The following is a 15,817-nucleotide window of genomic DNA, read 5'->3' as shown; positions in this document are numbered from 1 at the left end:
GAAGGGGCACAAAGGTGGGCATAAAAACTGTGAGGGGGGCACAAATCTGAATCCTTTCCAGGGTGCAGGAAAGCCTAACTACACCTCTGAGCAGTCATGTGTGAAAGGCTTTGCCCCCTCTGTCTCTGCAAAACCAAGTAGGATTAATTAGGAAAAACATATCTAAGGGGAGAAGGAATCTAGACGGCTGCCAACCCACAAATTACACATTAAATAAAACAGGTATACACAAAGCATGCACAAAAGCCTCTATCTTATTCCTTATTAATGGCCTGCCCTGCACTTTATAAGCAAAGAAAAAAAAGTACTTTGGACTTTCCCAGGATTAGAAAACAGGGCCGGAATATTTTCTAGAAACAGCTCTAAACATGTCTATTGGCTGAACTGCAATACCAGATACAATCCATGGATAAGAATGGCACTGTTTTTGGAAAAAATAAATAAACAAAGCAGACCATTCTTTCTTTTCCAACGCCCTTTGAAAAGATCACTACAATAGGTTTGGTTTTCACTCCTTAAATATTATGGTAACTGGCAGTGCCCTCTCACAAAGACTCTTCCAGTCCATGCTGCAAATCCAGTGCTTTCTGCAAGATTGTCTGAGCATTTGTACCCAGGTTATGTTATACAGACTTAGCGCCTACAAACTTATATTTTGATCCCCATGTTAAAGTGTTTTTAAACATTAGACTTAGGGCTCATGCACGCAACCGTATGTTCAGTCTGCATCCGATCTGCATTTTTTGTGGATCAGATGTGGACCCATTTATTTCAGGGGGGCTGCAAAAGGGGTTGCAAAAGGTCCCAACAGCACTATATGTGCTGTCCACATCTGTATGTCCAATCCACAGCCCACCAAAAAGATAGAACATGTCCTATTCTTGTCTGTTTTGCAGGTAAGGATAGGACTTTTCTACAGTAGTTAGAAAAAAATGGTGGCATGCAATTTGCTGATCACTAAGCGAATCCGGTCCTGTTCATGAGCCCTAAAGTTGATGAAAACTTCAGCCATAACAAATATTTGTCATGTGAAATTTAGAAATGAAAAATTACTTTAGCAGACCAGTGACAGACCATCATCATCTGGAAAGATATTGTTTAACTCATGTTTTTTATGTTATTTTAAATATTATTGGTAATTTTTATTATAATGTTTTATGTATCTATATTTAAAAAAAATATAATAATAAAATCATGCAGTTTCTCACTGGTTACTTGCCCTTATAATATGTGGAGACTTCCTGTTTTGTAAAGGTAACTTTTCAGTAGCCATCCCATTATCATCACAGACAAAATTACAATGACAGATAACACCTCTACATAGATAACACAGGATCCACCATTCACAATAGGTGATATCGCAGCCTATCTACTTTACTTTGTCCTGACCTATGCAGAGGTCACAGAGCAAAAAAAATAAAAATCTATACAAATAGAAATCAATGTGGTCCCCTCCTGTCCATCGGGTCTATAGACCATGGCTACTCTCAAAGAACAGAAAGTCTTGACATAGTTTAAGCCTAGTGGGGCCAGTGCAAAAGCTGTATTATTTTAGGATTATTTTTTAACTAAAGATGGAATAAGATGGAATAAAATAAAAAAACACCAAAAATTCTAAAAAAGCATTGTTTAACATAAAAACTTAATGTAAACAATAGGTCATTTTCTGGTGACAGTTCATTTAAGGAGATGTTGGGAGAATGAGAATGGATTTAATATCCAGCCAAACTTGGATTTTTTATTTTTGGTTAGAGGCTAATGTTAATCATAGATCGAGGTTGGAATATGAATTAAAAATGTAATATACATCTATTGGCTTTTCAGATGACAGCTATAATCCCCAACTTGCATTTAACATTCAAGTTTATTTCCATAGAGAACAGCTCTGGTGCTGCTGCTTATCTCCTAGGGAACAAAGGATTGGACAGGGTAAAGGCTAAAGGGTGTACTACACTGGCCGATATTTTGGCCGATAATATCGCTAATGAGCGTTCGCATGCGCAAATGCTCGTTCATTGGGCAATTCTGATTTTTAAGCATGCTTAAAAATCTGTGCTTGCCGGCGGCAGATCATGCTGTATATTAGCGATCTGCTGCTGGCAAACCACTGAACAGTATGGGGAAGAGCGATGGCATAGCAATCGCTTCTCCCCATGCTGCGGAGGAAATCGATGCATGTAATAGCATGAGTCTCCTCCGCTAGCTACTAAGCGATTGCCAGGAGGGAATGCTTCCCTCTCAACAATCCCTTGCTGATCTGCCTGTCTAATACAGGCTTAAACGATTTGTACACCTTTGGAGGCAATTTTTTTTATGATTGCATTTTACTCATTTTGGGCTAAAAATCCTTTTTTCCAATTATTGAGCTGTTCTGTCACAAAGGGGTCATTTTTTATCTAGCTGTGTGAATTGTACTTTTTACTTTCACTTTCTGCCTGTCATCTAGTCATCTAATAACCCTTATCTCTAATTTACTAAGAGGTCATAAACACTTTTTTTAAGCCACAATATTATCAGTAAGATAAGGATTGAGCTATAATGAGTGTTTATAAGATCAGAGAGCATAGATAAGGAGCCCATCAGATTAGCTGGCTGACGGAGAAGAGAGAAAATTCAGATCCCTCTATTAGAGCATCTCAGCCCTGTACAGAAAAAAGGGTTTCATATTTGTAATAAAGACCAATTTAAAAATGATTTTTAGCTCAAATGAGTACAATGCAATAATAAAAAAAATTGCCCCCAAGGATGTACATAGCCTTTAATTTTTCTATTAAAATTTTAGCTGATCTTAAGGAAATTGCAGAATCTTCATAAAAAAGCTAATACATAGCCCACAAACAAAATTCAGCAGGATAGGTGATAAATGTATGATTACCGGGGATCCAACCACTGGGACCCCCAGCGATCACGAGAATGGAATTGAGCAGTGTTGTGCCTACATGACTACTGCTCCACTCTCTTCTATGAGAATGTCAGAGATACTTGTCTGTCCCATAAAAGTGAACTGGGTGGTGGTCACATATGCTTGTGATTGCTAGGGTCCAACTAATTTAACTGTAAGTGATCATACATTTATCACCTATCCACATTAATTACATTTGTGGGCTAACATCCTTAACTGAATAATTTTGAAAGTTGTCCAAATATATAGAGACTATGAGAATAATTGAATCTGTTATGTAGGTGATCCAAAATAAACGAATTAAACAGGTATGTAGCCAAGAAACAAATGAAAAAAAATGCAGTCACCTAGCCAATACATCCAACAAAAGTGTCTCAATGTATCATTTACCGTTTAAACTTTCCAATCTTCCACCTTTTGAGAACATCTTATCTAGATCTAATTCTTTAAACAGATTTGCAGTGACCCATCAATGCTAAAGGGTTAATACCACCTTCACTGCTAAAGGCTTAAAGCAGTTGTGCAAAATGGGAGTGTTTTTGCCCCCCCCCCCCCCCGATTCTGTGGGACCTGCAGAGGGAAGCTTACTTACCTGCTTCCCGTCACCGGCTCCCCGCTCCTTCTTCACCTGCAATGCTCCTCTGGGCTTCAGCTATGTCAACATCTGGCTTGACATTGCCAAAGCCAATCATAGGCTGTGGAGGTGTCAGGCTCCCCTTGCGACCATGTAATCATTTGTCATGATGCAAGGGAAATCTGACACTGCCGCTGCCTACATTGGCTGTGGCACTGTCAAACCGGATGTTGACATCTCTGGAGTCCAGAGGAACATTGCAGGCAGGCGAAGAAGAAACAGGGAGCCGGGAAGCAGGTAAGTAAGCTTCCCTTTGGAGGTCTTACAGAATGGTATCACACAGACCACGATGGTGCCTACCCCGACACACATTTTGGCATGCCTAGAAAATTGTGTAATTTCCAAGCAAATATATACTCGACACTTTATACTCGTATTAGACACACCGATGGCCTCTATGCCATGGATTCTCAAAGCGAGTAATGTGGATTGTGGGAACATTCTCTTATTGTTCAGATCATTAGAGTTTGTGCTCATTCATAATTTTTTTCATTTTCAATGGGCCCTTCTTTCTGCAGCTCCAGGGGACGGCACTGGGGGCAGCTTATGAACACTCGCATGCAAATCTGTTCCGGGGCTCTGGGAGAAGGACTTGTTCCTGTCAGATCACCACATCATGATGAACCACGCCCTTTTTTGGGATGTATTTTTGATCCAGCAGGGGGTGGAAAATGAATTACAGGAATTGCATTTTTGAAAACAAACTCTGGAAATATTAAACTCATGTAAAGTTTTAACAAAAACAAAGTGGAGTTTTTAGATGTTATCTTACAACGAGATGCTTATGGATTTATTCAAACTGAAGTGTTCAGGAAATCGACATTTGTAAAGTCTTATTTACATGGATCATCCTCTCATCCACCACAGACCATCAGAGTCATACCTACTGGTCAATATTTACAAATACATAAGATTTGTCCATCAGATGAAGCATTTAAATGACAATCCAGAGATCTTAGACATATAGATGTAGTCAAAAAGTGATCAAAAGGGCATATAAAAGAGCTAAAGCAAGTATGCGCCATGAACTTTTATTTTTAAGGGAAAGAAAGACCTCTGAGGACAAGGTGAGCTTCATCACTAATTATCATTCCCAATAGTCTGAAATGAAGACCTGTTTGGACAAATTCTAGCCTATATTGTTGACTGAACTGGTTAATGGAAGGTATCTGTCCCCTCAACCATTACTTGTGGCAAGAAGATCAAAAACCGTTAAGGACTGCTCGGTGATGAGTATTGTGATAGCACTCCTTTTGGTCTGAGTAAACTTAAGCGGGGCTTTTTGCGAGGTGGCAAATGAATTCCCTGTTCTGATATGGGATGGGTCAGAAAGTTTTGTGACACATCTGGAGAGAAAAAATATCTGATTACACATCATCTCACATGTTCAAGTATGGCTGTGATTTACTATGCTGTATGTCCGTGTCCTAAGATCTATGTTGGACAACTCAAACGTAGACTTTCTGAACGTGAGCAGGATATTGTATCTGCTAGAGACATTGTAAAATGTGTCCCAAAACTACATCACGATCATAATCCTCAGGGACTAAGGGTATGTGCCATCAATTGAATTTATGCTGGTTTAAAGAGGTTTTTCTGAAACTTTAATAATGATGATAGGTAATCCTCAGGATAGGTCATCGGTATCTGATCGGTGAGGGTTTGACACCCGTACCCCTGCTGATCAACTGTTCGAGGAGGCAGCAGTGCTCACAGTAGTGCCACGGCCTTCCCTCAGATTTTCTTAGGCCAGTGATGACACGTTTATCAGTAACATGGCCTAGGCACAGCTCTGCCCCATAGAGGTGAATAGGACTGGGCGTGATACCAAGCACAACTGCTATACAATCTACGGCGCTGTGTTTGGTAAGCACGGAAAAGCCCACGGTTGCTCATAGGAGCTCTGGTGCCTTCTTAAACAGCTGATCAACAGGGGTCCCAGGTGTTGGATCCCCACCGATCCGATACTGATGACATATCCTGAGGATAGGTCATCAGAGGTAAAGTCTTGGAAAACCTTTTAAAGACCCGGTGATATTTCCAAAAGACTGGCGCAAAAGGAGACCAAAGATGATCCTTGCAAGTCCTCATTTATTCCTTCTGCAGCTGGTTCTACAGCAATTTCATCGTTGTCTGGGTTTTAATATTGTCTTCCAAAGTTTCAACTATAACTATATCCCACTTGTGTAACCAACACACACTTTTATCACCACCATTAGTGCATCTTATTGCCACAAATGGAGCAGGTTTGTGATAGTGAATTGGGGCAATGCTTTTTGGATATCCCTAATTTGCATATGTTTAGAGGGAGAGTGGGGCTACTTAGCAGTATTGTGAGGAGTCCCCTGGTTATTACATGCAGACAGTGGTTTTTTTTCTCTCCAGAATAATAGGAAGGTATGCTTCGGGCATCTAAGCAGTTTCCATTATCCACATGGTGTTCAGGTACCACGTTTTTTGTTTTCTATGTGCAGCTCCCATTGGACAGCTTTATACCATTCGTTCTATATTGTTTTCAGTGGTGGTGTTTTGAGGCAATTGTCTTTCCCCTGACCTCAGGTTTAGGTGCCCAGTATATATAGCCTACTTGTACATACAAATTATACGTGATAGCTTCCCTGGCTCATACAATGCTGCCAAACTTATCAAAAAATAGTGTATTTGATTAGATTTCTAAAGTAGAAGACATCTTTATGAACCAGGTGAAAAGCCATGCTGGAAATGAAGACCTAAATACCCTCATTTGTAGTGTTAGGGTCCATTCACACGTCCACAAAATGGGTCCGCATCCTTTCCGCAATTTTGGGGAACAGGTGCGGACCCATTAATTTTCAATGGGGCCAGAATGTGCTGTCCACATCCGCATTTGCGGATCCGCACTTCCGTTCTGCAAAAAAATAGAACATTCATTTTCTATGAGAGTGCTGGCAATGTGCGGCCCGCAAAATGCGGAATGCACATTGCCTGTGTCCGTGTTTTGTGGATCCGCAAAACACATACGGACGTGTGAATGGACCCTTACCCGGCCGGAAACAACAGCCTTTACAGAGCAGAGGGGATGGATGTGGAGCGCTTACTGCTGAGAGTACTTCAATGTTCGATACCTGCTTCTTGCAGTAGTGCTGTGAAAAGTTCACTACTGCTAAAACCTTTCTCTGAGGTATGTTTTAACAGGTTGAAAGGTCTCCTATCTAGGGCTGTCAGCAGTTTCACAGGGTGAAAAATACTGCTGTCAGATTCCCTTTAGAGCTTTGTTTTTCCAGACCCCTGCTGGATAGTTTAAAGTGGTTATCCCATAATTAAAGGGATAATTAAAGGGGTTCTGCAGTTTGTTTAAACTGATGATCTAACCGCTGGATCTGACCGGCGGGGGTCCAACACCCGGGACCCCTGCCGATCAGCTGTTTGAGAAGGCAGCGGCGCTCCAGAAGCACCGCGGCCTTCTCACTGTTTACCGCTGGCCCAATGACGTCACGACTAATATCAACTGGCCTGGGCGGGGCTAAGCTCCATTCAAGTGAACAGAGTTTAGCTGCGCCCAGGCCATTGATACAAGTCTTGACGTCACTGGGCCTGAGGTAAACAGTGAGAAGGCCGCGGCGCTCCTGGAGCGCCTCTGCCTTCTCAAACAGCTGATCGGCGGGGGTCCCGGGTGTCGGACCCCCGCCGGTCAGATGCTGATGATCTATCCAGAGGATAGATCAGTTAAAACAAACTGTAGAACCCCTTTAATGTGAAAAATAAAAATCAGACATCATACAGGAAATGACATTCTAACAAAGCCAGAACCAGCCCTGTACCTCACATGGATCCAGAGATCTCCTGCTCTGCTAGATTTATTTCCAGCTGGCAGCATAGGGGATGCGTCCTTTCTGCTGTGGCTCAATCCCTATCAAAACTCAAGGGGCATGTCCATTCTGCTGCTGCATCTCTCTCTCTCTGTAACTGTCACAGCTGGCAGCTGAAGGATGGAAATGAGTGGGAACATCTCAGCAAGGTGGACAGAGATATGAGGAAAAGAACAAACAGTAGGTGGCGCTATACAGATACACTTTATTAAATAACTTAGTGACTATACTACATTTTAAATTATATCCGATTACAATAGTATTCAGATCCAGGTACTGGTTTTAAAAAATGTAGAATATCTTTTGTAGGACAACCCCGTGAATACAAAGGTACTAGAATGAATTGCTAGTAACTAATACGAGGATTAAATCAGAAAGATGTGAAAAGTTTTCAGGCGTATATATCAGTTTGAATGTGAAGCACTCCATGTGCTTAAAGTCATCCCTGTCGACATCTGGAGCTGGTTGACAACTCTCCCGTGGGATTCCTAGAGCTAAGCTGGACTTATTCCAGAAATTCCCAGCATTCTACGTTCATCAGATATGCTACATACACACCCAACTTCTCTCTCCTCGGACCCTCTAAAGCCCTTTACGCAGACCACATTTTGCAAACTGTGCATTTTTTTACCATCCTTTGTATTCCTACATATATTTCACATGACATATGATTCTTATGTTTTATATCACTGCAAGGGAACAGGCTGCCCCAGAATGATATTATTTTTCATCATTATTTGACTGGTGGTTATGTTACTAGTCTAAGAGCAACATCAATTTTACTCAAGATGCATTCCAAATGCTACAGGGCGCAGGCAGGAGCAAAGCAAATTTAGAATTTATTAGTTATCCTATATCCTAAAGCACTTATGTGTGCTACAGGCGCTCAGTTATACCTTGTAGATGGGCCTCTTCGAACGTTCTATGGGTGTTACAGCATGAACATTTATACAAAGTAAGTGGGTAGGGTTAAGTAGAAGGTGGCAACTGTAAAGTGAGATTTGTAAAGACACAACCAGATTTTTATTAAGTAGTTCATAGTATTTAAAAGTAAAAGAGAGGCATTATAACACACTGGGGCATATTAAACCACAGGCAAAAATGTTGTGCTCATTCAGTCATATGCATATGTATGTGTGTCACTGATTCAGCAGTGCTTTACAGACATCACCATCACTTGACGTCCCCAATGGGGCTCATAATCTAAGTTCCCTATCATAGGCTATCAGTATGTCTTGTGAGTACCCGGAGTACCCGGAGGAAACCCACACAAACACCGGGAGAACATACAAACTCCATGCAGATGGTTTCCTTGCTCTGATTTGAATCTAGGACACCAGCGCTGCAAGGCACCAGTGCTAATCATTTTGGGTCAGTGAACCACACGGTTGGGTCTTGAGACCCAGTTGAACATATGCAAAGCTGTTTCTGTAGCTCCAATTGTAGTGAATAGATGCTACGCAGATAGTGTAGCACAGCAAGCTATGCCGTTTCTGTAACTTGGGAGTTATGGAAGGAGCATAGTTTGTTTTGCTATGATGTTTAGAAAGCTCCCACTCAATGCAGTGGAAGTTAGGGAAACATCGAAGCACCAGCCCACTGGTAGTTTCTGTAAGCCTGGCCATCTGGAGCTGGTGCTTTGTCCGATCTTGCTGTGAAAATGGCCAAATTGGACCACCCCCTTAAGGTGGCCATACACATTAGATGAACTTCAGCAGGACCAGTTGACCATCTAATTTGTGTAGACGTCACAATTTTCAGACTATTGGATTTTATGCCTGATTCTTTTCTACTTAAAGGGGTTATCCAACCCCTATAATGACCACCCCCCTAATGCCCGGGCCCTCATATAGATTATACTTACCCAACTCCCCGGCACCAGCGTTGCTCCTGATCCCCTCACGGCTGTCGCTGCATCTCCCTGTCGCGCAGATCAAAACATCCGGCGATGGTGGCAACTGCCAATAGCAGGCCGTGACAGGGACGGGCCTCCCTAGTGTCACCAGAGAAGCTAGGGAGGCTTGTCCCCATCACGGTCTGCTATTGGCTGCCCCCCCCCCCCCCATTGCTGGGTGTTTTGATCTGCAGCGACGGCCATGAGGGGATCAGGAGCAACGGGATATATAATCTATATGAGGGGCCCGGGGTGTCATTATAGAGGTTGGATAACCCCTTCAAGGGAGATAAGCTGCTGCCAGAGTTGTCTGGCAGTGGCTTAGGGTCTATTCTTGGGCAGATAGTGTTCGGTTTCGGTATCGATTGTCGATAAGATCTAATCTGCACTGTTTACAGTCAGAAACTATCGTTAGTATAATCATTTATCCCCAAATTTTGTTCCTTGACAGCACATCCTCCGTTTACATTGGGAGATGTGCTGCTGACAAATGATTTTTTGTACCATATAAAAGATGTGATCACCCAATAAACCAGACTAGAACTAGCTTTTCCCATGTAAAAGGGCCCTTACTCTTTTTTCCCAATCCAGAACAGATTAATATTGGCTAATCCAGCATGCATGTGTATGAGGGGTTAGGAGAAATAGGTGTAGCCTGAAATACCATTAAGCTGCCCATACGCATTCAATAGCTGTCAGGCGAAAGATCTGACAGCTTTCTCTCCAGTCTCCCTCCCGGCATCCCTATACACACTCGGATTGGCCAGACAATTCTGGCGGTGGCTTATCTCCTGGTAGAACAAAAGGATCAGGCAGAAATATGAATTTTGCCCGATTCCTGTCTCCTATCATCTGTTGAGGGAGACTCTCACATTAGTGTGTCGGCCAAAACCGCCATTCTTGGCGCGTACAGCCGACAAAAGTATTATGTGTATGGCAAGCTTTAGTCTGACAGTTGTCTAAAGTGAATGGTCAGTTTTACCCTTCCTAAAATTGCTTCTTGATAATAACAACCCTTGTAAATTTTTATCTGCAGACAAGCACACATGGATTCTACTAGACATAACAATGCCAATATGAAAAGGAAGACTGAATGATCTTCATTATTATGTTTATTGCATTGAGACTGTTTAATGTTTAAAGGGGTTCTCTGGGAATTATTTAAAATGGCCGCCAGCAACCTGTCCTAGTATGTAAGCAGAACTGGTCACTACCACTTGCAGAGCTGCATAGGGGAGTTAGCGGACTTGGCCTCACTAAACACTATGTGGCACATGCCTATGCTCCATATTAGTGAGTTTTCCTGCCAGGCTGCTCAGCCATGATATCATGGCATATCATAGGCAGGATTGATCACATCATTACCATTTATTGTAGAGCAGTGTAGCAAGGCCCCACCCCCTAGACAGCTCTGAAAGTGGAGGCAACCAGTCTTGCTCACTTTCAAGGACAGGTTTCTGGCGGCCATTTTAAATCATTCCCAGAGAACCCCTTTAAGAGCAAGCCCCATATTCCCCTGAAAACAAGAAGCAGCAGAAAACCATCTGATGCTTACATGGGCCTCCCGACTCCCTGAATGGCATATGTCGGGGGAGAGAAAGATCAGGCTGTTGGAATTCAACATGCCTCATCCTTTTGTTCTCAGGGAGATAAGCCTCTGCTAGAAGAGCATGGAAGTAGCTCACCTCTCCCCTGTCAGAACACAGGCAAGTGTTCAGCCAACAGGTTTGAGGCCTAGTATGGCTAAAAGTTGCCATTTTATTTTTAGAAAACATAGATGTGAACGTAGCCCAGGCTTTAGCTTCTCTGGCAAAAAAAAGTGGAGCAGTCCATGATCTACACAGGAAACAAGATTAGGAACAGACCCCTCGCAATACACAAATACGTGACTTTTCAATACAATGTGACAAAAGTGTTTTAAGACTGAGAAAACGATTTGCGTTTCTAGCCCAACCCAAAGGTCTGGCTCTGTCGCCTGTTTGCCTTTCAGCTTAAACAAACAGCTTCAAAAGAAGGAAATCTTATTAACAGCCATCAAAGATTGGAATAGCAATGGGAGACTTCCTCTCCTGCAGATGATTTCCTCTTCAATAAAGAACCATTGCTGAATTCATGCGCATTCTAGATCTCCTGCCGCTACACATCAAGAACATTCTTGTCATACAAGGGAACATTGATGAGCGTCGACCATGACATAAGTATTCGAGAATTTCCTCAGCTATATATTAATCAATAAGTTCTTTCATGGAATTTCTCTGGTAGAACACACCTACAACCCAGACACAATGGGTGTAGCCCCATGTGATGAATGAATAAGTGTCTTGTTTCACTCCTGCAACGGGGAACTGACAACTTTCCAATTTGGGGGAGGTTCATTTAATTATTTATTGTGAATGCAAACTGAGTTTAACCTTTGGGGCAGCAATTACAGCATTAATGATCTAATGCAGAAATTGAATGTATGGAAGGATTACTAAGCAATCTACCTGGGCTGCTCCTTGTACAGGTGGAAACTCTATAGTCTCAAATTGCTCCTTGAAGTCAACCCATTAAACTTTCCCACACAGCGAGAGAAAAAAAATCATTGTGTCTGAAAGGAATATCTGTAATGGCTATGACAATGTGAAGCAGACCATGTAAAGGTACCGGCCCAGTAAATGAGTGTAATCAAGTGTAATTCAGCATTGCTGTTCCGACCCGGGTGTGGCGAGGACCATGCAGTGTAATGCCATGTATGACAATTATTAGATCTCAACCTGCCCAATACGGTTTTAGACAAGACAAGCGTCTGACAGACGCTTAAATCTCTCCTTTCAGAGAAGTAAAATTTCTAAATGAATGGACAGGAAAGATTAGGCTACTTTCACGCTCGCGTTTCGTGCGGATTCGTCTTGTATCTGCACAGACGGATCCGCACCGATAATGCAAATGCTTATATCTGTTAATAACGGATCTGTTGTATTATTCATTCAAAAAAGGATCCGTCTTGACTTACATTAAAAGTCAATGGGGGACGGATCCGTTTTCAATTGCACCATATTGTGTCAGGGAAAAACGGATCCGTCCCCATTGACTTACATTGTAAGTCTAGACGGATCAGTTTGGCTCCGCATCGTCAGACGGTCACCAAAACGCTGCAAGCTGCGTTCTAGTGACCGTCTAAAAAAATGCAGCAGCCAAATTGATGCATTCTGAACGGATCCTTATCCTACAAAGATTAGATAGATAGATAGATAGATAGATAGATAGATAGATAGATATATAAAAGAAAAAGAAAGAAAGCAGCACACAAAAAATGAACGGGTGCAAAAAAATCCTCCCAGGAGACCTGCGACCAAGATCCCAAATGTAGATAATGTAGCAAAAGAAGGCAGCACTCCAGTTTGCAGGAAAAAAGTGGACGGTTTATTCACTCATCAGCAACGTTTCAGCTCTCACATTGGAGCCTTTTTCCAGCTGGAAAAAGGCTCCAATGTGAGAGCTGAAACGTTGCTGATGAGTGAATAAACCGTCCACTTTTTTCCTGCAAACTGGAGTGCTGCCTTCTTTTGCTACATTATCTAGATAGATAGATAGATAGATAGATGATAGATAGATGATAGATAGATAGATAGATATAGATAGATATAGATAGCTAAGGGATAGATAGATAGATAGATAGATAGATAGATAGATAGATAGATAGATAGATAGATAATGAATAGATAGATAGATAACGGATAGATTAATATAGATAGATAACAGATAGCTAGTAGATATATAATAGATAGATACAGTAGATGATTGATAGATATAGACATATAGATTGATAGACAGACAGACGGATAGACAGAGTAAGTAATAGATAAAGTAAGAACAAAGATAGGATAGATAGATACTGTAGATAGATAGATACGATAGATAGATAGATAGATAGATAGATAGATACTGTAGATAGATAGTTAGATAGATACTGTAGATAGATAGATAGATAGATACTGTAGATAGATAGATACGATAGATAGATAGATAGATAGATAGATAGATAGATAGATAGATAGATAGATAGATAGATACTGTAGATAGATAGATCTATAGATATAGATACTGTAGACAGATAGACAGACAGATAGATAGATAGATAGATAGATAGATAGATAGATAGATAGATAGATAGATAGATAGATCTATAGATAGATATAGATAGATACTCTAGATAGATAGATAGATAGATAGATAGATAGATAGTCATGGCTTGACAAAGGCTCCAGTGAGAGAGCTGAAACGTTGCTGTCCACATATGGGTCAATAAACACCCTTTTTTTCACGGATAACTTGTGTGCTGCCTTGGATTTTTCCTTCTGTATAGATAGATAGATAGATAGATAGATAGATAGATAGATAGATAGATAGATAGTTGACATCTTTCCTGAATGACTTGAGTTCCCTCTAAGTTCCCAGCTGGGAAGTAGTAAAAGCTCAGTATGAAGTCATTGTTGTTCCTGAGCCCATGCACCAAACTTTAAGTCCATCTCATTACAAGTGAATGGGATTAAACTTTCCCAGTGCAGACATTTCCCCAGTATGGGAACTGGGACCCCTCCCTGTGCCTCTGCCAGGAATGGGGTTCTTTACTGTCTAGGACAATGACGTGCAGGGACGCACGCTATGCTATTACATCAGGCAGATGTGGACCAGCTAATACATTCATTGCTGCAAGACGTATATAACAATACCAGCAATGCTAAATAAAGACCTACAGTCTTATATGTTACATGTGTCCTGAGAAGGATTCGTGGGAGATCAGCAATCTTCATGAAGAAGATCTCCACATTTTCTGCTAATTAGTTCCAAATGCACTGCCTGCAAACATGAGGGGGTTAAATGGGATGGGTACCCAGGGGAGCTGCAGTGGGATCACTTACACGTGAATTTCATTGTCACACAGCACAGGACAGTGGCAGCTGACTAATATCAGTAAGAAGACACCAAGCCCAGAGAGTTAACCTCATCATGTCCAGTGATTTACTGGCTAAATGTGATCCACACTGTAACAGACTAGATCCTCATGAGGGTTTTTCATCGTTGGACCCTTGTACATTAGTGTTGATTGCAAATATTCTAATTGCAAATTTTTATCGCGAATATCGGCACTTCAAAAATTAGCAAATATCTAGAATATAGTGCTTTATCTTCGTAATCGCGAATATTCTAGATTTTTTATTAATCAGTACCCATGATCTCTCCCTGCTTCTTGCTTGAGAAGGCTGCAATATCTTTGACTTTGGGAGTAGTGTTGATCGCGAATTTTCGTATCACGACTTTTTATTGCGAATTTGCCGATTTTCGCAATCAAGAAAATAATGACGAGATCACGAATTCTCGAATATATGATGAATATTCGCCCAAATATTATCGCTAATTCGAATATAGCCCCTGCAGCTCATCAATATAGTACATCACAAGATACCCTCCTAATAAATACCTTGGATAGGATAGTCTAATACTACATTACGACTTCCTCAGTAAATGAGTAACACGTTCTTCTCAGTATAAAGTGGTATCATTTAACACTACTAATATAACAGTACTAATATATCTGGTATAAACCAAAACCAACCGAGCATCCCTCACATCTCAATCTTTCAGTTCACCTCCCTATCCGATATAGCACAAGTAAAACCCTATAATAGAAGCATCATCTATGGCATCAAAATCACTGGGCGAGCTGAAATCCCTTGGATCGATACAAAAATACTATAAATATTTCATTAATTAGATGAATGTGGTGGCCATCTGATGAGACATTGTCAGAATACCGGTAGCTTTACCCCCTTAGACCTCTCCAAGGTTGCACGCTACTATCTAATGTAGTGGAGACCTTCTCTAAACTTATAGAACTGGAAGATAGGGAAATATAAAGCAAATTAAACTACATGTTAACAGAATGAATGTGGCTGCTATATACAAAGCAGATCCATTCCACCAATGCCAGCGAATACTCCTGTCCCATTGCTTTTAGACGTAAAAGTATTTAACATCACATAAACAGGGGGAAAAAAAGTTAGTAAAACTTTAACATTTCCTGGAAACTCCCCGTCCGAATACAGGGACTATCTGTAATATGGAATGGTGAAGGCTCCTGATAGTCTTCATCACGTCAGCTCCATGTGTACCATGATCAGATACCTAGGGTTCACTGAAGATGTTCTCTTACCAGTTAGTGTAATTGTGCCAAGCATATTGTTGGATCCTTATCCTAATACTACAGCAGCTGTGAATTGCTGCCAGAAGAGATGGTGGTAGTAGTAGTAGTAGTATCCCAGGTTACTAGAATGGGCAGCAGATGAACGCACAATCCAGTTATTTGGAGGAAAATGTCTAACATCCCAGTGTTGTCCCTCTGCTGTTCTTGGAGGGATGTGTGAAATGAGAGTAGAGCTTCCTTCACACCCCTTTAACAACCTTCCTGACTGTGTGCACCACAACACTCCCCCTTCCTCCAACCCCACCCTACCCTATTGTCTGCCAGCCCCCAGACCCCATGGAGAGGACTTTAA

The 15,817-nt window shown here is 41.4% G+C and overlaps 1 protein-coding gene across 3 annotated transcripts in view; it reads right to left on the bottom strand.

Annotated features, from left to right (window-relative positions):
* Positions 1–15,817, bottom strand: part of AKAP12 (A-kinase anchoring protein 12) — a 162,323-nt gene that overhangs the window by 19,061 nt on the left and 127,445 nt on the right. The window contains exon 1 of one of the 3 annotated variants that reach the window (XM_040429527.1): positions 15,475–15,687. The exons of the other annotated variants lie outside the window; for them this stretch is intronic. Coding sequence (XP_040285461.1) covers positions 15,475–15,499 — 25 coding nt within the window. The 5' untranslated portion in view covers positions 15,500–15,687. Of the gene's footprint in view, positions 1–15,474; positions 15,688–15,817 lie in introns of those variants that run through there. 3 annotated transcript variants of the gene reach the window in all.

This window comes from Bufo bufo, chromosome 4 (genome assembly GCF_905171765.1).
Source record: "Bufo bufo chromosome 4, aBufBuf1.1, whole genome shotgun sequence".
In the NCBI taxonomy this organism is placed as follows: domain Eukaryota; kingdom Metazoa; phylum Chordata; class Amphibia; order Anura; family Bufonidae; genus Bufo; species Bufo bufo.
This window is presented reverse-complemented; position numbering and strand designations above follow the sequence as displayed.